Raw genomic sequence first — 25,028 nt, 5'->3', positions numbered from 1 at the left:
TCCCCGGTCTCCAGTGTGGATTTACATACCCTGGTTTCCGTGGGACTGGGAAGCGAAAGAGGAGGGTGGCGAGCCTTTCAGGAACTGAGGAATCAGCCGCAAACGGCGCAACTTCACAAATTAACAACTTGTTGCCCCGTTGTCCCATTGTCGGTTTTCTCGTGCCAGCTCTCTGCCGTCGGAATAACGTTTACGGTACTTTTCTGCGCTTCTCTCGGCTTTCCACTGTTCTCTCTCTGGATTATTTTTCTAGTCTGGAGGAGGGCTGGGAGCTTTTTCGGAGAAGTCGGGAAGCAGCTTTAGTTGAACCCGGTTTGAAGGGCTGTGGCCATGGCCGGGGGTGGTGGTGGTGGGGTTTCTCCGTTGGGGCCCGCACCGCCAATGTGGTATCACCGGGACCTGAGTCGAGCGGCGGCCGAGGAGCTGCTAGCCCGGGCCGGGAGAGACGGGAGCTTCCTGGTGCGGGACAGTGAGAGTGTCAACGGAGCTTACGCTTTGTGTGTACTGTAAGTAACTTTGTCGCAGAAAAGAGAAACTTGTTTGAACCTAACTTTTATTTGCGGTCTCGTTTTACTTTGTTTACGAGAAAACGTTGTGCCCCTGCCAATGGTTTAGTTTAAATGGTATTTGAAGTTAACAGCTAGCTCACATGCCTTCAGGGAATCTTGGGTTTTGTGTTCAAGTCACTGCCTCGTCTGTTGCTACTCTGCAAACGTCTCTAGGTTGTGCATAAACTAAAGCATCATTTGCTTTTGTACAGTGTGTGATCAAATTGCTCTAGTTTAAGCCTGCGTAAAAAGCATTTGTTTATTTTCTGCTGGAAGGCAGTGAGTTGGAGAGACAGACTGCCTGTCTGCCCAGCAGTTAAACTCCTGCATGGCACACAACTTTAGGGCTGTCCCTGTCTGTCTAGAGTCTGATGTGGTCGCCTGCGGAGCCGTTTTTACAGGGCACACTGCTACAATCAGCCTGCGGGTTGTGAGCAGTGGCATTAAACTGAGTGCTGGTGGAGGTAAATATAAGCATCGGATGTTTTAATTGAAGGCTCGTTTAAGATCAGTGCAGTGGTGAAGCAGCTGGTTTAGCTGAGTTACACACATTGTCTTCACAGACACAGTATATCATAAAAATGACAACAATCTGTATGTTAGAGTAGTATAGACCTTCTCTGTTTAAGAGGGTGGTGGAGGGCTGGGCATCCTCTTTGCTAAAAGAAGTGATGAAACGCCCACCCACCATTACACAAGGGAGAGTTTGCCACCATTCATCTCCATGTTCAGTTAGACAATCAAGCTTCAATACAGAGACAGTACAATCAGTACTTACAATGACTCAGCCAAGTCAGATGAACCACGGAAAAGGAATGTTAAACTTTTAAAACTACAAATGACCAAAATGATTCACGTCACCCACATCGCCCACACAAAGTTAAACAGATGCATGGGCTACTGATAGTGCAGATGCAGTAAATAAAAGGCCTGTGCCATGTGACACAAGACTCTGACATTGACTCGACCTACATCCCCTATCCTGAAAGTTTACCCCATGCTGAGCTCAGTGTGTGTGTATGTGCAGACCAGCAGTACAAACTTTGTGTACTATGTAAATGTGAGAATATGCAAAACACATAAGAATATGCTATACAGTCAGTGGATTAATTGATTTATTGATCAACAGAAAATCAATCAAATTATTTGAATAACAAATCATTTAATTATATCAGTCATTTGTCAAGCATAAAATGCTAAATATTCACTAGTTCCTTCTCTTCAATAGTGATTTTGCTGCTTTTCTCTGTTTTACATCACTCTAAACTGGATATCTTTGGGCAGTTGGTCAGACAAAACAATCTGAATACATCATCTTGAGAAATTCAAACAAGAAATCACAATTTTTTGACATTTTGTACTTTAAATAATTGTCATGTATAAACACTACTGTTCTTGTCAAATGCAAACTGTCCAAAATACAATAAGTTTGACACACATTTGGCTACTAGCCTATTAAAAATACCCAATCAAAGAGATTTTCTAAACATCAGTGACAAAAACCACATTTCATTCTTTGCTGAATGCACTAGCAATTCAGTAGCTCACTCTATGACCAACAACATTCCTCACAAACGTTTCCGGATTTATTCCCGCCTCAACCTCTCCCTTCCTCTCCCCTTTCACCTTTCATATCTTCAACCTTGTTTCATCTCAGAGATAGAGTTATGGAGAGAAGTTTGCCAAACAGTGCCTCACAAAAAATGTTCCTGTTTTTTTATGCAGAATTTTTGCCTCCAGATATAAAAAAGTGACATAGTATCATAACATGGCAAAAGTGACATGACATGGTCACCTTTACTGTTCACTATCACTCCTAAACAAGCAACCAATACTGCTAGAATACTCTCAATACTCTCGTATAACATGGAATAAGTATAAAATGTAAAATGTAGTGCAAGTCCATCATCAAACTTTGCAGCTTTTCCGTTGCTCTCCTATGTAACAGGAAACAATTAAAAGCTGATATTATACTATATATTACAAAAGAAAAAACAAGAACAACAGAGAGAAGTTACATAATTTAACCACATGTGTGCAGCACCTAAATTACTGGATGTGAGCGGCAGTTGTTCAATACTGTGATTTGCTCACAACAGAGTTATCGTCATTTAATACTACAAGCAATCCAAGCTAAGGTCAGTGATCATTAGGGTAATGATTATGTACTTTGATTACCTTAAAAGAAGATGACACATATGAATTGGTGAAATGAATGTGGTTCTAATTTTCTGTACATTGCACCATTTAGTGTGTTAATTTTGAATTGTCAGTGGTGACTGTTTTTGACAATGTATCATTGTCAATTCTCACTGATAACCTGATAACCACATATGGGAAATTGCAAGGTTTCTGTTTATAAACCCCTCTGAGGGACAGACAGTTCTCCCTGTTCAGAGGATCAGTATGTGTTACCACAGAAAAATGATTTTAACTGTGACCATTTTAAATTTAAAGTTGAAGCTTCATAAACGCCAGTCTGGGGAATCTGCATTGCCTGATGCGTTCTACTTTTCCTTTTTAAAAAATAGATGTTAAAATTAGATTAAAAAAAATATTCGCAAAGCTTTGAAAATCATATGTTAGGTTGACTAGCTGATGTTCACCACACTGAAAGGAAGTCAAACTTTAACTGTCATCTTCAGTGTGACTTTTAGTATTTCAGAAAGTAAATGTTTTCTAGTTTTCATAACATACACAATCAAATTATCGTGGTTCACGATATAAAAAACACACAGTTGCAGGTCACGTGGACAACTGTTGTTAGATCAGGTTTACATAAACAAGTTGTCTATCTTATTATGTCTTTAAAAACAGGAGGCCAGTATATCCCAACAACCCCTGAAGATACAGAGGAAAAGATTATATGGTCAGACAATACGTTCATTTGTCACCTTTTGCTAATATTGCTTGGTTAAAAAAAAAAAACAAAACAAAAGAAAAAACCCCAAATTTCCAGGAAGTAAAATGTGAATCACCAGAGGCTTGAAAAGGTTCCAGACTGCTGAATGGTCGACTGTTTTTAGTCATGGCCCCGGTGTAGCATCCTGGAGGCTCAGGGCTGATGTGTATAGCAGGTCCTCTTGATGTTGAATGACTTTGTCTTTATCTCCTGAGCCCTTCAGCTTCCCCGCCACACTGTCTACTGAAACAACATAAAACTCAACCTGAAATGTCACTGTAACTGCCACTGTAAGGGTTTAGACACATTTTAAAACCTATTTTTCAATAAAAAAGGCAACATGTAAGTTAACCAAATGCATTTTCTGTTGAATATAGTCAGATTGTCTTTGTCCAGTGGACTACAACATGGCACAGTGGAGGCTTGGAACACAATTGCGTCAATGTGCTGATTTAACATGGAAACTAGCTCATTTTAACTCCTCTACCAAGTGACCTCTTTTTGGATCCTGCCCATAAAACACATACACACCAAGACGTTCTTTTTTAACCTGAACTAGACATGGCTTTTTGTTGAGCTTGCCCTCGTGACTTACATACACAGACATGTGTACTTCCTTTTTGAGAGCTGTGGAGGGACCAATGTGTTTAGGAAGTGTTTCCACTCTGCTGTTGTCTGAGAATAGAAGCCGTAGCAGCGGTGGGACTGACTCCCAGGCCAGTTTGTTTGTGTAGGCCTTTGCCTTTCACTTCCGCTTACTGTACATCTAAGTCAGTGGACTTTGAGTTTTGTGTGTATGCATGCAGATTTTAAGGTAATTCTGTGACTTTTGTATGAAGTGACCACCATTTAGTATTTGTGTGCTAGGAGTGTTTGGTATCTATGTGCTACATATGGTTGCAGATAAAGTATCTCAATCATATATAGTATGTGAAAGCACTTTCTTTAAAATTTCTGTACGTCTACACAGACATTGAGTTGTTTTCTATTTTTGCTGTCAGGACAATGTTCTTTAGCATCAGTGCAGCGCGTCTTAACATGTCAGGGTTCAGGCATGGCTCCATGTGTTTCTGTAGGTGATTGAAACCTAGAGTTTTCTGTGAAAGCATTCCTTACCAGGAAGGTGTGTGAAGTATATATTGCATTGTGGTGTTATCCTTTTTTAGATAGCTAGTTTTAGGTAGAAGTACCTTAAGAAGTGATTTGGTTACGTGATATGTTTTGCCATTTTATCCATGTAGCACTCGGCTATCTTACAGCCTCCTTGCATCTTTTTTATTTTTTAGATCTTACATATGAAGATGTTAGGTTCAGATCTACAGCTTTTACACCACCTTTATGCCAATTGCCATCAAGCTAAAAATCCTTCTGAAAATGATCCTAGCTTCTGTTTAACCACATCATCTTATGTAATTGGTATCAATATGGTATAGTGTATTCACTACATCAGTGTTCTTCAGAAAAGAGTCAAGCTTACCAATATTTTGTGATTTTACTATATCCCACAGTTTGTACTTAGCTTGCTCAATGCAATATCATGGAACAGGTAACATTTTGAGGTATATGTAGCAATAGAATAATATGTGGCTAAATATTGTAACTAGTCATTGATACACTGTGTTGATACACATGCTGTTTATGTTGCCTGTGCATTGTAAATACCAGAACTGAACGGACCCACTGCACTTTGAGTCAGTGGAGGGTGGAGTGCCTGATGACCAGGACAGACTCAAAGTCGACAACAGAGCTATGAGGGAGGAAATTTACCTCTTGATTGTTGTTAACTTAAAGGACAACCAGTAATGAGTAATGCCAGCGTGGGCTTCTATATGATCTTTGAAGAAGGTCATAGACTGTGTGTGTGTGTGTGTGCGTGTGCGCATGTGTGTCATTTGGAGGAGACAAAACAAAAGGAGGTGACACTTTAAATTAACAGGGCAGAGGGAGTCAGTGGGGCAGTCATTAACCTTAACACAGATTGTTGTTGACAGGCCACACATACACAGTGTGCTTTGGGTCTGTGTCTATCCCATAATAAACCCTTCTCTCTTTCTCCAGCCCCCCCCCCCTATAACTTTGCTGTTACTGAAACAATAGTATTTACTTCCCAGACCTACAGAGAATCTCATCAACTGCCAACAGGAAAACACACACACACACACACACACACACACACACACACACACACACACACACACACACACACACACACCCAGAATGCATTGTGTTTAAAAAATGACAGGATTAAATATGGATATGGTTTCACGGTCCAGATAGACAAAAGGAGCAATTCATCTCACTGACTGTGTTCATAGGTGGACCATGAGAGCAAATATTTTATATTTAAGTTTATACTTTTAGACATAACTCTTTTAGACATGATATATGGAACTATTATTGGCAACAATCTAATGAATATGCTATGTTGAAATCAGTTCAACGTGGGGACCTCTGTTTTGTGTGTCCTAGTGGCTTAGCTCGACAAGTCTTCTATCATTTAACTCTGATGCTCTGTGTTCTGTCAGATCAATTATGCCAAATCAAGAAACGTATCAAAATAGGACATCTAAAAGGTTTTGGCATCAGAACACTTACAGCAGGAATCAGTAATAAGCAGGCTGTAAAATCATAATTACCCTCAGTAAGGAAATGGTCCAAAGGTTGAATGCAGTGAGAGGAAATTTAAAACACTTCATAATTCATTTCCAGAAACTGGAACCAGTTTTAAATTGCCTGTCAAGCACTGGCACAGTTTTATGGCTTGTAAAACTTCCTCTCGAATTAAGAGAAAATGTTGATTTGAATTTCTGATGCCATCAGAAATGTAATAATGTTGGTCCACCTGTTATGGATGTTGTGCAGGTTTATTCCATGTCACTGTGCTGGTCAATGAAACAAATCAAGTCAATGTGACTAAAAAAGTTGATTCAGTCCAATTTCATGAAGTGAATTTAATACAACTGTACCATTATTTATAAAAAAAAAAGTAATCCTGTAGTTGTTTGTTGTTGAAACACTCTAATATTTTATTCCACTTCATGTCTTAGTTCCTGTAGGATACTGACCTGGAAAGACTGGAAAAACAGCTGAGTGGACAAGGCAGGATGAATTCCTGGCATGAATTTATCCTCCCACTCTTTTATATAGTGTATACAGACCAGTACATACTGTAAGCACAGCGTGTAAGCAGAAGTTAAAGCATCACTGAGTTGTTTTGCATTGGGTGCCATCCTAACACCCACACTTCTAAACAGATGCACAACTATGACACACACATATACACCAACAGACATCAACCACAACATTTGCTTGGCAAAATTGGACATTGTGTATCCGGTCCACTGAGCAGACATGAAGTGCAGACATAAAAATCATTAAACTCCAGCTTGTGGCTGCAGGCGTGTAGTCACGACTGTGCAATCACAATGTCAGCGCATTGATCTGTGATTGGTTTAAAAAAAAAAAAAAAAAAAAAAAAGCTTGTGGTTCAATCAGAAATGCTGTTCACACCACAAATTCTGGGAGAGGTTCAAGAAAGGATAGGAAGATATTTTTTTGTGCCATCACTGTAAGTTTACAATGTATAAACACAAGGTTCAACTCTGTTCTGCTCTAATGTATCATGCTACTGTAAGGATAAAGCCCGCTCACAACTGTGACAGACAGCAACAGGTTGAAACTCTCTACAGCGTCTGAACCCCCTCGTGCTCATACATACATACACACACACCCCTATCCACTGAGGTCAAGTCCAAGAGTGGGTGTACGAATGTGAGACTTGAAATGTTTTTTTTTGTTGTTGAATCAAACAATAGTCTAATATTATCTCTTCTTCTCTCATATCTCCCTCCCACTTTTGTTTTCTACATTTTCTCCAACTTTACTCCCGTAGGTTTCAGAAGCACGTCCACACATACAGAATCCTCCCAGATGATGAAGGATTTCTGGCTGTACAGGTACAGAAAAGACACACACACACACACACACACACACACACACACACACACACACACACACACACACACACACATACACCCACACGCTCTCTTTTTCTCTCTCATTTATATAGACACAGACACACACAGTCCACTGAGGTTAAGTGTATGTACATGTGTGCAGCAAAAACTGTATTTGCTTCAGTAGCAGCTGGCAGGCAGAGATGCTTTTGTTGGCTCTGAGCTCCCTCACTCTCACATATACACACACACCAACAGCAGCGTCTTTGTGCCTTGTGCCCAACAGCTGTGAAGTCCTCACCACCCCCAGCCGCACACGCACACACACATGCACACGCACACACACACACACACACACACACACACACACACACACACTGTCTCAAACAGACACCCGCGACAACATGGTGCTTCAGACGATCTATGTGGCTATCTCAGTTTAGACTGATTTTTAGGGTTGTAGCTGTGACATTGAAGAGAGTCTAAAAGTCTAGTTTTGTTTCCTGGTACTGAATTTGTTTGCAGGCAATGTTTACTAAAACAGTTCTTCCTGGTTTGAATTATATTTAGACTACTGGGTCATATGTGCTTACACAACATTAAATGTGAAACAATAGCGACCACCAGAGATTTCAATAACAGTTGTAGCTAAGGAGTTTGGATGTAATTGTTATGTTCATACCATGTAGAAAATAACTCTCATTCTCTTCCTCTGTCTCATGGTGTGTCCCTCCCTGTTTCTCTTCCTCCCTCCTTCTTTCAGACATCTCAGGGTGTGCAGCCTAAGCGGTTTAAGACGTTGCCAGAGTTGGTGTCTTTGTACCTGCAGCCCAGCCAGGGTCTGGTCACCACCCTGCTTTATCCTGTGGACAGAGAGGAAACAGCTGTCAGCGATGACAGAGACTATTCAGGTATCTCCAGAGCCTACAGACGCACACTCACATGGTCACAGTGGCCTCCCTTTTGTCGCATTTTAACTCTCCTTTTCTGTGATTGGTAGATGGGGAGGATGAGAAGCCACCCCTTCCCCCTCGTTCTGCCTCCACCTCCACGCCCCCTGGACCAGACACACCCACAGACAGGTATGAAGTTTACACAGGACCTAATTTAATTGTGTATGATTCACTCTGATAATATGTAAGTGCGGAAACTACCGGCAGAGCTTTTTAACCATCATGCTAACCATTTAGTTCTCACCAACAACCATAATAGAAACACACAACCACAGAACCACAACACACACACACACACACACACACAGCAAGGATGTTGTTTCACTGCGAATGAGATTATGTCATAAATAGTAAGCAGATGTATAACTGATGATATGAACTGATGACGCCACACTGTGCCCCAGTCACTGTCACCGTTTCTGTCACATGACATGCACACATCGTTACATATTAATATCAAACATAACAATGACTCTCCTACACTCATGTTCATTAGCACGCACACACACACACACACACACACACACATTAATCTCCTCTGTTATCCCTGTGTGCCCCCCCGACTGCATATAGAGGGAAAGCCACATCCTGTTGAAAACCACATTGCTTACAGATGATGCAAGGCTTTAATGAGTGGGGGCTGTCATTTGTGTGCATGCAGATGTTTGTGTGTGTATGTTATTCAGATCTGTGTAGATTAAGCAACAAAGGTCGGTGTCTTTGCTCAGACTACTATGTGCTGTATTTTAACAAAGTTAAGAAATTGTATTAATCATTAATTTAAAACGCCTTAATGGGTAAGACAGACACACACACCAGCTCATACGTAGACACACATATTCCACAGTGCATGCACATATACACAGAGCTATTAATACTTTTTAAAGTTGCCGAGAAGAATTTTCTCAAATTGATGAGTGAAGTAACGGTAATCTGTGGGTTGTAGTAACTTTTGTCACAGTTTCAACTGTAGGTGAATTCAAGGAGCAACATCCTCCTTTTGTTCACAGTGGTCTTCATTTGTGAAGTTGTCCATAGAAAGAAGCGAAAAATCACCATGGAAATCACACTGTGACACTTTCTACATATTATTAATTACATTTTGCTAAACCACCAAAATGAGCGCAAAATACATCATAGATCAGAGACAGTGAAGGAACAAGATATCACCTTTTTTTTTTTCGCTTGACACTTGTAACAGTCTGCTGGTTTGCATGTTAAAAATAAGCCTTGGCTCAGGAAAATTTACTTAGCTTACTTTGAAGCCACACTGTGGACCATATTAAAGGATTGTAAATGCAGAGATCTGTAGGTGCAAAAGCTGAAGTTTTAGTTGCAGAGACTAACACCTGGCCTTTTGTTGGCTCACATGGTTAAGTGAGTGTGTGTGTTTTTTTTTTTTTGTGTGTGTCTCTGCGTCTGTCCATGGCAGGGCAGACATAAGTCAGCTCACTGGTTTAGAGGAAGTATGTGATTCTAAAAACCCTGACTGCAGAGATAAAGTGCTCACAGACACACGCACAGCTTTGCAAATATGCCACTGACAATGCAGGACCTGACTGTGTAAAATGTGCAGCCAACATCTAATCACAAGAATGCTGTTTTTGCTTGCTTATACTGAAAGATTTACACTTATGTTGGGTAATTGTGTGCATGTAGTGAAGATGGTTCTAAATGCTCATTGGACTATATTTTGTTTTAGCGCTCCAGCAGCTAATGGCCTGAGCACCATCTCCCATGAGTACTTGAAGGGCAGCTATGCTCTGGACCTTGAGGCAGTCAAACAGGGAGCCTGCTCCCTGCCTCACCTCAACAAGACACTAGTGGCCTCCTGCAAACGCCTTAATGGGTAAGACAGACACATACACCAGCTCATACGTAGACACACAAATTCCACAGTGCATGCACAGATACACAGAGCTATTCTTTCATGTATTCGCTCATCATGACACTGGCATAACATATTTGTAAGGATTTGCTCTCTCTGTGTGCAGAGCTGCCTGCTACCTCATCCCTTTGTTTTGGTCACAATGACACGTTGCATATTCAAACACTGTGGAAAAAATTTAACAAAATATAACTTAATCACGTAGCTATTAATCATCTGTTGTCAATCAAGCAGCCCCAACCTGCACACATATATACAGTAAATATCTGTTCCCTATAAATTGATCTAAATTAAGAGAAAGACATGATTTAGAGAGGCATTTTTTAAAACTGTGGATCTCTTTCTGTTTCTCTCCTTAGGGAGGTGGATAAGGTTCTGTCTGGTCTGGAGATTCTGTCTAAAGTCTTTGATCAGCAGAGTGCCTTCATGGTCTCCAAGATGATCCAACAGGTACATTTTCTTTAACACAGAGTTGGATTTATGCATACATATACGCACAGAGGTAGTAGTATACAGATATACAAGTGAATGTCATGAGGAAAATGCTTTTTTTTCCTCCAGGGTCCTTTGGGCACAGCTGAGGTAGACTTAGTCACGCTACATTCATACATACTGCTATTGATGTGGTTTATCTCAAGGAAAACTATGCACAGGGTTGTTTGTGTTTGTCTGTGTAGTATATGTGCATACGGAGATTTGTATTTATTATATTTGTAATGTTCTTCCATAGTTGTGCGTTGTTGTCTAACACATTTAAAACTTTCATGGTGTGTTTATGAGACAGGCAGAATGTCTTATTTTTTTTGTAGATTTCCATAAACAAATAGATGTGAAATAAAATCTTTAAATCATCAAGGAACTGTCTCTTAAGAAATGCAAATGATGGATTGACCACTGTGCGAATTTCACAACCATCACAGAAAATAGAGACATTGCTGCCTCAGCAAAATTATTTTTTCATTTGGAACTGGTGGCGTCAGTTCAGTAGTCACTCTAGTCATGAAGCAGAAGCACTTACACCAACATGTGGTTTTATGTTTAAATAAAAGCTGATTTATTTACACATGGATAGACTAGTTATGCAGGCTTAAGAACAATGTACTGTGTAATTGTGAAATGTGTGTGTTTGCTGTGCAGTTTTACACGCTGTACCATTTTTTTTGAAAGCCTGGGTGAAACACATCATGGGTGATTTCCGAAATCTTCCACCATGAAATCTACATTTTTTGTCCTTGAAACCTGTTTTACTTAAGTCTTGCTCTTCTCTTCAAACTGCACAGCTTGCATGGGTTCTGATTGCTTTTTTCCCACCAACAGTCAGTGAATCAGGGTGGAGACCAGGAGTTAGAGAACCTTGTGACCAAGCTGGCAATTCTCAAAGACCTGCTGTCGTCCATAGAGAAAAAGGTACATACATATATTCAGTCATGTGTAGGCATGCACCCTCACACATGATCACTTCTGCTCCGTGTGTGTGTGTGTGTGTGTGTGTGTGTGTGTGTGTGTGTGTGTGTGTGTGTGTGTGTGTGTGTGTGTTTAAGGCGTAGTTTTTTTTTTCGTCACTTTGACCAGCTCTGCCATGTTCATATGTCAAATTGTTTTGAGATGGACTTGGTTTGTAAGGAAGGTCTTTATCTAGCTTGGCAGGAAATGGCCTCAGTGCAATCAAGCTGTGTGTCTTGACTCGTGTGATGTCAATGGCTCCACCTTCTCTGCTCTTGTTAGATCACACTCTGGAAATGGAAAACTCCTTCCTTGTTGACACCAACACTAAAGCTGAAAATAATACAGTTTATCTGTGTGTGTCTTTTTTTTATGCCCATGTCTCTTTCCCGCTTTCATTTTTTCATCATACTTCTACCAATTGTTTCACCTCCACCCTTCTCCTTCTCTTTTTTCCCCCTCTCAGGCCCTGAAAGCTCTCCAGGACATGAGCTTGTCCTCACCGTGCTCCCCTCCTCCTCTCTCCATGCGTCACAGCAAAGCAATCCCTGTGCAGGCCTTCGAGGTATGCATGCATACATACACACATACATAACGCACACATATCACCCACACACTTTTTTTAGTGGTTGTCTTCCTGCAGGGTGATGGAGGGAATATCAACATTTTTAGCAATTATCAAGACAATCAATGGTCACAAAGCCAAATTTCCCTTCCTGGGCAGTCATGCTCTGCTCTATTATCAATTTAGGTATTCACATCATTATCATTATCTTAAAGCTTTTATATTTCCTTTTTTTTAACAGGGCAAGTAATCTCAGGAAAAGATCAATTTCCTGAGGTGACGCAACAATTCCAGATGTGATTTATTATATGTTACTATCAAGGAATGGTGATTTTGTTTCACAAAGGACAGATTGAACCTGAATTACAATAAAACACCCCGTGAAGTCAAGTACTCCTCAACACACTGCAGTGGCTGATGTGAGACCGAAAGAATGTTTGCAATGCACTTCCTGTTGCATTGTCATATTACACTTTCAGCAGCGGCATTGTCAGATGAAATGGTATTAATAACTCTTGGTATCATATACCCATCTACAACAAGTACATAAGTAAGTGAGTGTAATTTGTAAATTTGTATAGTGGTCAGAAGATTATAGTTTTTTTATTTTGAAAGTGCCTCGAAGACATAGGAAGAGAACTGTTGCGGAGTGGGAGAGAAAAGGAGAAAAAATTGGATATATGTATGGATAGAGATTCGGTGGAGAATAAGGGGGATAGAGGGAGAAAAAAGGAAAACAGAGTGGAGAGATAAATATCAGGGGGAGAACTTATGGAAGCAGGTGAGACAGAGGAGGAAGAGGAGATGAATGATTTGAAGTATTAGTTTTCAGCCAAGTCTGCATTCTGGTGATATCCTCTCAGCGGCTTCCTGTTTCACAGGAACAGAAGTGTTGTTACAACGACGAGATAGCTTTAAGATGCGGCATCTTGAATCTCCAACTGACGCACAAACAGACCCCATTGAGGTGACTCAAAGTGAGGATTAATGTCTGTCCTGTGGTTAGCCATTTATTCGGAGAAATATCGAGTCCTATGTTTCTATGTACAAGCTCTATGGATTCAAATAAAATAAAGTCTGCAGTCAAAAAATCTCCCCAAGTCTGTGATGATCAGAAATTTGTTAACTGTCTTCTAAAATTGATATTGAGAGAATCAGGACATTTGGTGTGTGATCATCAAAATTACTGCCTTTTGTTTTCAGATATGCTGCCTGCTGACGACAGATTGCTGACTGCATATAACTGAGATAGATTTAGCTCTCTGTTAATGCCTCGGAAGCAGCAAGCTTGTTTATGTGTCAACAACAGACGGAGAGAGTGCTGAGGGGTCCACCACTTTCACTTTGGAGACCCCTGGTGGTGTGAGGATTTAATATGGTCTGAAAGTAAAGAGCTCTGTGGTCACGTAAACCTTTTATATGCTCTGGTCCACTACAGGTAAAGCTGGATGTTTACCTGGCAGAACTGACCAAGATAGGAAAGAGTCAGAAGTACACTCTGTCTGTGGATGTGGAGGGCGGACGACTGGTGGTGATGAAGAAGGTGAAAGACAGCCAAGAGGACTGGACCACCTTCACACATGACAAAAGTGAGAAACCCACACATACTCCATACATAATAATCACAGTGTTTTTTGAACTGTGAGATGAGTAATCAGTGTTTCCCTCAGGAAATTAGTGAGCAGAAATTTGTGTGACAGGTGATAAACAAGTCGGTGACACATCTTGTCTCATGATCACTTTAGTTGGTAGGTGACAGCCTAAACAAAGGCCACATTCACTAAACTGGAAATGTCATTTTCTCTGTGAAATAGCGCCTTTACTCTTTTTATGGATGGTTGATGTTTTATTTTTAAAAAGCGTGGTTATTTTTTATTTTGGTAGTGGAGGTGGTCTTGAGGTGAAGTGGCTCGCCTTTGCTACACAACGCTGCAAGAAACTCTGAGTAATGTGTCAGATTTAGCTGCCACCATGGAAACAGTTTTAGTGTCTCTGGACTCCAGGGCAAGATATTAAATGTATTTAATGTGGATCCAAACTTTATATTCTTGATGGTAGCTGTTTGAGACACAGTTGAGGTTTTAATGACAACTTACATGAGGATTTAATGACAACTTTGACAACTTTTTTTTTTCATTACAATTTTCTTTATCCACCTTCATTGACTTTAACCTCATTTAAACCTCTCAATCTATTGTTTGACCTCCCTTTCTTTCCCTCCGCATCTTTATCTTTAACTCCTGTTTGTCTGTGTTTTCGTCTGTCTCTGTCTCTCTCAGTCCGTCAGCTGATCAAGTCTCAGCGGGTGCAGAATAAACTGGGCATTGTTTTTGAGAAGGAGAAGGACAAGAGCCAGAGGAAAGACTTCATCTTTGCTAGTGCCAAGGTCTGCATACACATGCACACACATGCGCTCACACACACACGCACGCACATGCGCACACACACACACACACACACAGTCTCTCTCTCTCTCTCTCTCTCTCTTTCTCTCTCTCTCTCTCTCTCTTTTCTAAATCTAAGAAAGCACTATCTTTCATCGGAACATGCAAATACCTACTAGCAGGCATTACAGTAGTATACACATTCATATTCAAATGGACAAGGAAATACTCTCACATTTACCTTATTTATTTGTATATTCAGAATTAGACTAAGGACACTGAGAGGGGCCAAGCTTTTTGACACAGACTCGTATACATGTGTCCTCTATGAATTCAGTTTCCACTGCGACTCTTACTATAATGTGAGTCACATACATCTCTGCACTGCTTTTTTTCTTTAGATATTTCTATTTAGGGAAGAAAACTTGATGGAAAATATCAACGAGTGTTATCTGAGCTCACATACATCAAAATGTTTAAAGATTTAATGAAAGCACATATACAAAAAGCACATATACACACACTGATTGATAGGTAGCCATTAAGTGCTGCTGCTTAAAAACAGGGTGCCTTTTGTGGCAACTTCCACTCACTGATTTGTGTGTGTGTGTGTGTGTTTCAGAAGCGGGAGGCGTTTTGCCAGCTGCTGCAGCTGATGAAGAACAAACATTCCAACCAGGATGAGCCAGACATGATTTCCATCTTCATAGGCATCTGGAATATGGGTTAGACACACACACACATACACACATGCACACATTATCTAATATAACTTGGGTTGATAGCAGAACATACTGACCTATCATATATTGTAATGTGTTGCACTGAAAAGTAACAGTAAGTATTTCCAGGTCATGACATTAATATTTTTGATGAGAATGTAGCATTTTGATCTTTGGTCTGATTGTTTAGGCTCAGTGCCTTCGCCTAAGTCTGTGGCCTCATGGGTGTTGTGTCGCGGCCTTGGGAAGACTCTGGACGAGATGACGGTCACCATCCCTCATGACCTTTATGTGTTTGGAACCCAAGAAAACTCAGTGTGTGAGCGGGAGTGGGTGGAGTCACTGCGCTGCATGTTGAAAGAGCAGACAGAACTGGAGTATAAACCGGTGAGGAAAGCAGGCCGTCATGCTGAACGTTACATCCTTTGATTAAACTGGTGTTACTTGTGCTTGCTCACACCTACCAAATCCGTTTAAGTCACGCAGGAGGTAACAAGAAAAAGTGGAGGTGATATGTTTTAGAAGCTAAAACTGAAGATGACACAGCTATTTTTGTACAGAGTTGGTGCAGTAATTATGAGTATAGGCTCCTCACTGTCTATTGTCCTTGTTTGTAGATCGCAGTGCAGACTCTGTGGAACATTAAGATTGCTGTCTTGGTGAAACCTGAACATGAGAATCGAATCAGCCACGTGGGAATGTCCAGTGTCAAGACGGGCATCGCCAACACACTGGGTAATTACAGTGCTCAGTCTTCCCTCTTCAATCTTTTTGTTTAAGAAAAATGAATGATTGATATGATTCATTACTGCATCTCTGGATGAAAAACGTGACTTGAATTAAGAACAAAAAAAAGAACAAAAACTAGATTTTTCTTTACTGGAGATTGTCATAGTGGTGTGTCTTGACATTATCACAACAGGAGCAGAATGCTTCTATATTCTGTTTTTTTTTCTATTAATAATGGTTGTCAATTACTGTAATGTATTTAGCTTGATTGTTTGTTTTGATTGTTTCCTAGGTAACAAAGGAGCTGTAGGTGTGTCCTTCATGTTCAACGGGACATCTTTCGGTTTTGTAAATTGTCACTTGACATCAGGGAATGAGAAGATTGCCAGGTACGTACCACAGTCCTGAACACATTATTTGTGGCTATGACTGTGAGGACGTCCCATTTGTTATAGTTCACTTTCATGTTTCTTGACTATTTTATTTCACGGTCTTGTACTTTTAAACCTTTACACTGTAATTTTACTTTGTGGGGACTGAAATGTTCTTTCCTGTTGGTTTGTGATTATATACTTTTACAGTGTGTCAGAAAACATCTCACAGACACACATACACATACACACACACACACACACACACATAAATGACTCGTTTGCACTTTATTACATAAAATACATGTGACCTTTGACCGCTGCAGGCGGAACCAGAACTACCTTGATATCCTGCGGCTGCTGTCACTAGGAGACAAACAGCTGAGCTCCTTTGACATCTCGCTGCGCTTCACACACCTCTTCTGGCTGGGAGACCTCAACTACAGGCTGGATATGGATATACAGGTGAAGGACAACACACACACAAAATCAGACATGCACACAGTGATGAAATGCAGCAAATTTAGATGAAACCTTATTTTATGACCCTGCCTCTTTTGTGTCTGCGTGTGCAGGAGATCTTAAACTACATTAACAGGAAGGAGTTTGAGCCCCTGCTGAAGGTGGACCAGCTCAACCTGGAGAGGGAGAAGAACAAAGTCTTCCTACGCTTTGGTTAGTAAGCCTGAGCCAGTACTGGTTTACTATCTCTTGTTGTCTACAAGTAAATATTCCTGAGTGAGAGCAGGATTTCTTTTTCTCTTTCTTTTTTTAGCAGCGGTCAAAAATAAGACTCTATCTCTCTGTCTCATCTCACTTGTAGTGTTCATGCTGTTTTTTCTCAAAAGTAAGCATTAACACAGGATGTGACTACTCAGCGTTTTGTCTGTGGCACAAATTCAGCTGTTGTCAGATCACCCAATGCAAAGAGGAAGAGAGAAGCTGCCTTTTGTTTTAATGATTTTACTCATATCGCAACTGAATGTGTTAGTTAGATTTATTGATGCTATAAAATGCTAGGCTTTGTGCCTTTACACTTACCTGCAACAAATTGTAACAAGATAATGTGTATCTTCTTTGCAGCGGAGGAAGAGATCTCGTTCCCGCCCACCTACCGTTATGAACGTGGCTCAAGGGACACATATGTATGGCAGAAGCAAAAGGCCACAGGGGTATGTTTATTAACTTAACCAACATCACGGACTTAGTCCCAGCCATTTCTGACAAATACATACCCACTTTAATTTCTCTCTTTGTTCGTCTTCCTGATTATCCTGCTGTGTGTTCCTCTACTTTTCTGTCTGTTCTAGATGAGGACGAATGTCCCATCCTGGTGTGACAGGGTCTTGTGGAAGTCGTACCCAGAAACACACATCGTCTGCAACTCCTATGGTGAGAGCATCAGCAGAAAACTTATTCAACATGCATTTGTTTCAATTCAGTGTAACAAGTGTCAACTAAGTAAAGTGGTTAATTTAACCTAAAACATTGTAAACATCTATATACGGCTTATACTGCAATAAATATGACTGATCAACAAGGAGACTAAATTACAGGCTCTTTTGTTTATCAGGCTGTACAGATGATATAGTGACCAGTGATCACTCCCCTGTCTTCGCTACATTTGAGGTGGGGGTGACCTCCCAGTTTGTCTCCAAGAAAGGTACAAGTGAATTAACTTGAGCTCTTCAGAAAGTATATATTTAATTTTCTTTGTTACCTTTCATTCTTCTACCTGTCAATCGCTCTGCTTTGTGGTCTCACCTTGTGTGTCTCTCTTTGTTCTGTCCTCCTTATTTTTTTAGGCTGCAGGTAGACAATCAAGCCATAATGGTTGAGTTTCAAAATAGAGTGGACTTTGTGCATGGAAAATGCACAGATGGTCTGTAGCATATTGGCTTTTAGAACTTGATGATTTGTTTTAGTTTTCAGCTGAAATCTGCACAGTGATATGCTCCTGTAGTCTGGTTAATGACTCACCACTGAACAGAGACCAGAAATAAGCAATGAGGAGCTGAACAGAGGAAAAATATATACGGCAGCCTATTACTCATTTTGGCCCAGTGTTGCAGTTGCATCACAGCTTATGTTTTCACAAGATTGGGATTTGTATGCTATTAAAGTTCATGTCTGTGTCTACTTGCTATGCAGAACTGGCTCATTCTTCTGCATTTTCTTTCCACTGAGCAAACATTTACAAGTAAATGACTAATTCTATATCTGTGCTTTGTACATGGTATTCGGTGCCACCCACTCACACTCCTACTGTTTCTTTGTAGGTCTACCAAAGTCTTCAGAGCAGGCCTACATCGAGTTTGAGAGCATCGAGGCCATAGTGAAGACAGCGAGCAGAACCAAGTTCTTCATTGAATTCTACTCCACTTGTCTGGAAGGTGAGATGAACATGTCTGCACCTTTTGCAGTGACTCATTCACACATTTAGGGCTTTTCCACAGTCAGAAATCCACCAGGAGTTACAGCACAGACAGGGTTTCTGTAACACCAAGTGGATGTAATGAAATTGTATCTGTTTCTTTTTTTCATATCCTCCTCCCTCCCTCCCTATCTCAGGCAGTCAGTATACCTTTAAACTAGTCTCCATTTTTGACCCGTGCTGCATCCCCACCTCCTGTCCACCATATACTTTTGAATGAAATGCAATAGAAACATCTCCCTCCTCTTCTTCCTTCTCTCCCCCTCCTCTCCTTCCCACCTCGTTCCCTTTGTCCTCTCCCCCATCCCCTCTGCCCTGCATTTCTCTCTGTGTTTCTCATCTGTAGAGTTTAAGAAGAGTTATGAGAACGACAGTCAGAGCAGCGACAACGTCAACTTCCTGCGTGTGGGCTGGTCCAACAAACAGCTAACAACGCTAAAACCTCTTCTCTCAGAGATCGAGTATCTTCAGGACCAACATCTGCTGCTAACAGTGAAATCACTGGATGGATATGAGTCCTACGGTATAAAGAGCGTGTTACTGTTTGTCGTGTGGCTATCCAATTATTTGTTTCTTTTAGTCTGACAACAACCATGTGTGTTTTTTCCCCTGCTAGGAGAGTGCGTGTTGGCTCTGAAGTCAATGATTGGCAGCACAGCACAGCAGTTCCACACCTACCTCTCCCACCGCGGCGAGGAAACAGGAAATATCAGGGGGTCCATGAGGGTCAGAGTCCCCTCTGAAAGAATGGGAACCAGGGAGAGACTTTACGGTAATGCACTGTAGACCTAACTGTGCGGTGATAGTCTGGTGTACTGAGTAGCTTGAGTGGAGAGAAACGCTAGTTCCATTTAAACGCAGTACAGTTTTTTAACCCTTTTTAAGCTTTAAGAATTTGTACACATGAATTGTCCAAATGGTGAAATTTGGGAAACAATTTTTATTGTTGTGTTTCAGAGTGGATCAGTGTGGACAAGGATGAGACAGGTGGACCTAAAGGGAAATCCATGATGGTGTCCAGAGTGGGACATGAATATGTGAAGTGAGTACACTCTGCTCTTTATAATTAAAAACTTTATGTAGCTTCATAGTAAAATCTCTGTGTATGTGTACATTATATTGGAGACACCCATAATCCAAGGTAAAATGAAAAATTGTTGTGGGCCAGTTTAGAGCTTGTATTTTGATGGAGTACAGTATGGCTTATATTCAGATGGGATGACGTAACTATTTTTGAAAACATGCATCCATGTGTTAAAATATATTGCATTTTTCATGTTATTCTTTTCTCTTTTCTCCTAAACTTCTGTCAAACTATGTACTGTTTAATATAAAGAAATACTATAATAGTGAGGAAGGTTTGCCCTTAGTAAAAAAAAAATCCACCCTGGCTCTGTGCCGAAGAAGCTCCATCAGACATGCTGATGAATAATAAGATTAAAAATAAATATTTTGAGGAAAAGTAGGCCTGTACACATTGTACACCCTTGTTTTCTTGGTATTCAGTATTTTCTCTCACTTGCCAACTTTAACTTGTTCTGTTGTGTCCACCCTGCAGGCCATCTGTGGTTCGTAAACATTTAGGAGAGCTGGGCAAGGTCAGTGAGGAGGGAGAAAGGAACAGCAAAGAGGAAACTGCTGCAAGGTACAGGCACATTCATGTACATCACACACTCTGATCAGCAAACACACCTTCAGATTTTACAGACACACGTTTGATATGGAAAGTTCAACAGCTAAAAGTTCAGACCGTGACACATAAAACAATAAGAAATCAACCATTTGTTCTGTTGCTTTCTGTACTGAAGACCTAAGCAAGATGCATCAGATGGTGATCCATCCATCAGCAAGAACAGTTACAATAACCCCGCCTACTACATCCTGGAGGGCGTCCCCAACCAGTCGGCAGCTGCTCTCTCACCTGAGCTTCTCCCATCTCCTACCTCCACAAACCCCCAGGCAGCTAAAGCCCCTCCTCCCTCAGCTGGAGCTCGAACCAAACCCTCCTGTGCGGCCTCAGGGCCCCATCACCCACGCAGACACATGGCAGGACACCCGGTCCGTGCAATTAGTGAGGAGGGTTCCTCAGAAGACGATGGAGGCACTTGTGTGGCGGGGGCACAGGGTGGAGGTGTCGCCGGAACAGTAGGAAGCACACTGAATCGACCCCCTCCCGACTTCCCCCCTCCTCCTCTTCCTAAGGGAGCACTGGAGATGGTTGCAGAAGTCCCCTTCCCCAAACCTCGCCCTGTTTACCCGGACCTGGCTGAGGTCAGGATCCCAGCAGCGAATCCCGGTGCCCCGCTGGGTCTCGGGGAGGGCTTCCGGAGAGGGGGAGGAGGAGGAGGAGGAGGAGGAGTGGGAGGCGGAGGCGGAGGCGGAGGCGGAGCAGGGGCATTAGACGACCAGTCGTGTTCTGTGCTCCAGATGGCAAAGACACTGAGCGAGAGTGAGTTTCCTGGACAGCCTCCACGCACTCCCTCAGCACCACCGCCTCTGAGGGGGCAGTCCATGGGTTTAGGTCTGGACGCCTGCCGCACCTTCCCACCCAGAAATCCCATCACAGAGAGTATTGCAGAGGACATGCCTGAGGAGGTGGGTGGTTCATTAAAGTTTGCAATGTACACTTTAGGTATTTAGCTTATTCTCAGTAGTGTACAGTTAGCAGACACAGTTAGCAGTTTCTCTCAGGCCATCCCAGTTTTTATATTACATTTTCTAAAACACAGAAGCTTAAACTATTTTAGTTTTAGTGTTTTCTTCATGGGGGGGACAAAAATCAAGCCAAAGCAGCTAGCATATTGTATCTTTTATTATTTAGTGACATTGTTGACATGCATTCTGCGGCAGGAGTAATTGTTCCTACCACAGTTTTTTTGGTTGATCCTGCTTTACATTTCTCCTGTGCAGGCACTTTGGGGCAGCAGTAGTTCCTCTTTGTCTGTTGGGGAATCTTCAGTGGGCGAGTGGCTGCAGAGACTGGGACTTGAGAGGTATGAGCAGGGTCTTCTACACAACGGCTGGGATGACCTGGAGTTCCTCAGGTACAAACACACACACACTCAGATATGTTGACATTCATGCTGTCTTGCATGCATTAGTGGGTGAAAATAAAAGAGTTGAGGTAGTGATATAGTGTGAAAGTAAGGCCCAAAGTCTGTGTGGTATTAAAAAGCAAATCTATACACTTATTCTTTGAAGTAAATAATTATTTTTAAATAATTATAGCGCACAGATCAGTGTACTGTGTCTGCACTGTTCTGTCATCTGTCTGACTGAAGCATGTTTATCACTAATGTTTATAAAGACTACAGTTCTGTTCACTGCTCCAGGGATAGTAGTTATTCTGATCTATACGTGCTGTATGAAAACCTTGTCACTTCTGTTCTGTTTCTTACATCTTGTATTGTTTTACCAGCGACATCACAGAGGAGGACCTGGAGGAGGCGGGAGTGCTCGACCCTGCCCACAAGCGAATCCTGCTGGAGAGCCTCAGGCAGCAGCAACAGAAATAAACTGTACCAAACTGGTCTATGACTGGTCCAAACTGGCCTGGAACCACACCAGGTCCCGAGAGGCCAAATCTCAGCTGAACTGAACTGAGCTGGAACTTGCCAATTGATGCCAGACTGTGCCTTCTGAGAGAAATTGCACTCCATTTGTACTTTCAAAAACACTTGTTGAACCAACGTCCTTTTTCACATGTACTGTATGTGTGTTGTCATCGTCGTAGAGGTGGCCTTATTTAATGATAATCATTTCAGCCCTTCAAGCATCACTACCTAACCCTCAGCTTTAACCCTAGTGAGAAGATTCAGGATGAGATAATATTTTTTTTTCTGGTTAGACAGAACTGGAGATACAACTCACATGTGGAGCTGGTGATGTGTTGATGTCACATCATCAGTTTTGACCTGTAGCTTCAAGCTAGAATTAGAGCTTGTTTTTCTTTCGTTGTCCTGAGAAACTGTAACCGAAGAGTGACAGAGTTTCCTAAAAATTGGAAATCTCTTTCAGACTTTAAGGTTTAAAGTGAAATGAGAAGAAGGGTTTTGTCCGAAAAACACGCTGCTTGTGTTTGGTGCCCCCAGTTCAGACTTTTTTAACAACACTGTTTTTCTCAGAGTCTCTGGTTTTTCCCCATTAATGCCTACAATTGGGGAAGTTGTTGGAATTGTTAGAGAGCACTCAAGAGTAATTACAACCCGCCCCATTTTCTGTGACGGAGGCAGACAGGAAGTGGTGACAGGAGAGAAGCTAGTCCTGAGGCATGTCAGGCTAAAGTGAGCTCAACTTACATTTTTCAGATGTTGTAATTTTGTGACAACGTCTGTGCCACTGTTATTGAAATGGTGGCATTTATTGTCTCGGTATCTCTACATATATTTATGGTTTTACTTTTTTTTTAATGATAAAGGGAATATGGAGCAAACCAACCAAACACATTAGAGCTAAATTCACTTTGTTACAACATTTAAATGTCTATTAGTCGTCAGCTTTTGACACCACCTCTCCCCTGGTGTGTGATTTGCACACACTCAACACTGACATTTGAGCTTTTTTCTGACACTTACAGACTGTGGCAAATTGGCTACATTATTAGAAGTTAATTTGTTTTCAGAAGTGGACAAGTGACACATGCAATATACTGTTTCTTGGCACAGTCTGGTTGAAAAATGAAGTAGATAAAGCAATAAAATCACAAGTATACTTGAGGTTATAAGTTCTGCACCTAAGTGAAATATCACTTGAAAAATTTCACCCAGTGCTTACCTCATAATCACACCGTCATTGTCTGTCAGGACGTTAAATTTCAATTTGCAGAGATAGACAAATCCCATTTTAGCGGCATATGACCCAGGTTCAACGAGCTGTGTAAATAGAGCAGTGTTCAGGGAACTGGTTAACATAGCCAAACAGAATTTGCTGTTATTTTACTGAAGATTCACTAAGCCATCATGTTATCATTGTCTGAGAAACCATTTGTCATCAAAACATTCAGCATACATTTCATATAGTGTAGAGATAGTTCTTGTTTTGCTGATTTTATTTGGCTCGTTTGTAAAATTACCACAGACGGGGATAATTTGTACACATGGAAGAGGATGTCGCCTCTCGTAATATGTTAAAAACAGAGAAACAACGTTCACAGATGGTATGAGGGCGCTTGTTTCCCGAGTACCCAGCAGGTGGTGCTGTTACTCCATAAACATCATCAGTAGATGCTGACTGTGGAAGCCTTTGGGAACATAAGACAATCAAGTCATGTTCAGTGAAATGAGTCATTCTTCACAGTTCAAGTCAAGGTTTTTTTATATGTCGTTCTTAAGACGTTAAAAATCTGAGAGATAACTTACCTGTTAATGTTCACTCTGCCTTTATTCTGTCTTAATTTAAATCCTGCCTCCTCTTCTGCCTATGAGGCCAGAAGCCTAACCGAAAAGCCAGTTTATTTTCGTATTAAAAGACCTGATGCTGATACCTGATACTTCTGTTTTATCAAAGTGGATCGTACCAAATATTTCTCCTTCATTTAAGCTCACAACTAAAAAATCATTCTGCCATGTCAACAGCTCACTGTGAGAAGACGTCGAAAGTAGAACTCTAAACTGTGAGTGAACGTGCTGTTGCATAATTGAAATCTTTTAAGGATGTTATTGTAGCAATTTCATTTGTACACCCTTGAATTATGTTGCTCACACACACCTTTAGACGCAACTACTTGCCTGTGTTTTATATGTATAGTGTGTCTAATCTTCTAACAGCCAAAAAACCATAATGCAGAGAATGTGGATCTGCCGTTTAGACCTGTTAAATCTTATGTCTTTGTTTTTTTGTTTTTTTTTAAGCCTTTTTGACCTTTCAGTGTTCTCAGTCGTGTGTGTGTGTGTGTGTGTGTGTGTGTGTGTGTGTGTGTGTGTGTGTGTGTATGTATGTGCGTGTGTGCGTGCATTTGTGCGTGTTTGTATTTGTCTGCATGAGTGAAATAGCATTTCTGTTGTTTTCTCTGACACACTCCAGTTTATCTTTGTCCTTCATGTAGTCTCCTCTTTTGGTCGTGTTAAGTTAATGTAAGTTGTTCACCCATGTCATTTTTTTTTTTTTTTCAATTAAAATTTAATGTCTTTCCTTA

The 25,028-nt window shown here is 41.1% G+C and overlaps 1 protein-coding gene across 1 annotated transcript; it reads left to right on the top strand.

The window, feature by feature from the left end:
• inppl1a (inositol polyphosphate phosphatase-like 1a) lies at window positions 1-25,028 on the top strand. The gene is made up of 27 exons (XM_023406641.2): window positions 1-506; window positions 7,343-7,406; window positions 8,170-8,317; window positions 8,407-8,488; window positions 10,062-10,208; window positions 10,607-10,697; window positions 11,565-11,654; window positions 12,157-12,255; window positions 13,694-13,844; window positions 14,535-14,641; window positions 15,262-15,364; window positions 15,552-15,748; window positions 15,979-16,096; window positions 16,383-16,479; window positions 16,788-16,926; window positions 17,037-17,136; window positions 17,545-17,633; window positions 17,772-17,853; window positions 18,035-18,124; window positions 18,741-18,854; window positions 19,242-19,418; window positions 19,512-19,667; window positions 19,853-19,937; window positions 20,454-20,540; window positions 20,704-21,490; window positions 21,806-21,939; window positions 22,314-25,028. Exons 1-27 carry the CDS (start codon window positions 331-333, stop codon window positions 22,408-22,410), a joined length of 3,807 nt encoding a protein of 1,268 aa, XP_023262409.1. The 5' UTR covers window positions 1-330; the 3' UTR covers window positions 22,411-25,028.

Source organism: Seriola lalandi, unplaced genomic scaffold (genome assembly GCF_002814215.2).
Source record: "Seriola lalandi dorsalis isolate HSWRI2012SDOR001 ecotype SW California unplaced genomic scaffold, Sedor1 jcf7180002054313, whole genome shotgun sequence".
Taxonomy (NCBI): domain Eukaryota; kingdom Metazoa; phylum Chordata; class Actinopteri; order Carangiformes; family Carangidae; genus Seriola; species Seriola lalandi.
The sequence above is the reverse complement of the archived record's forward strand: the minus strand, read 5'-3'. Positions and strand labels throughout refer to the sequence as shown.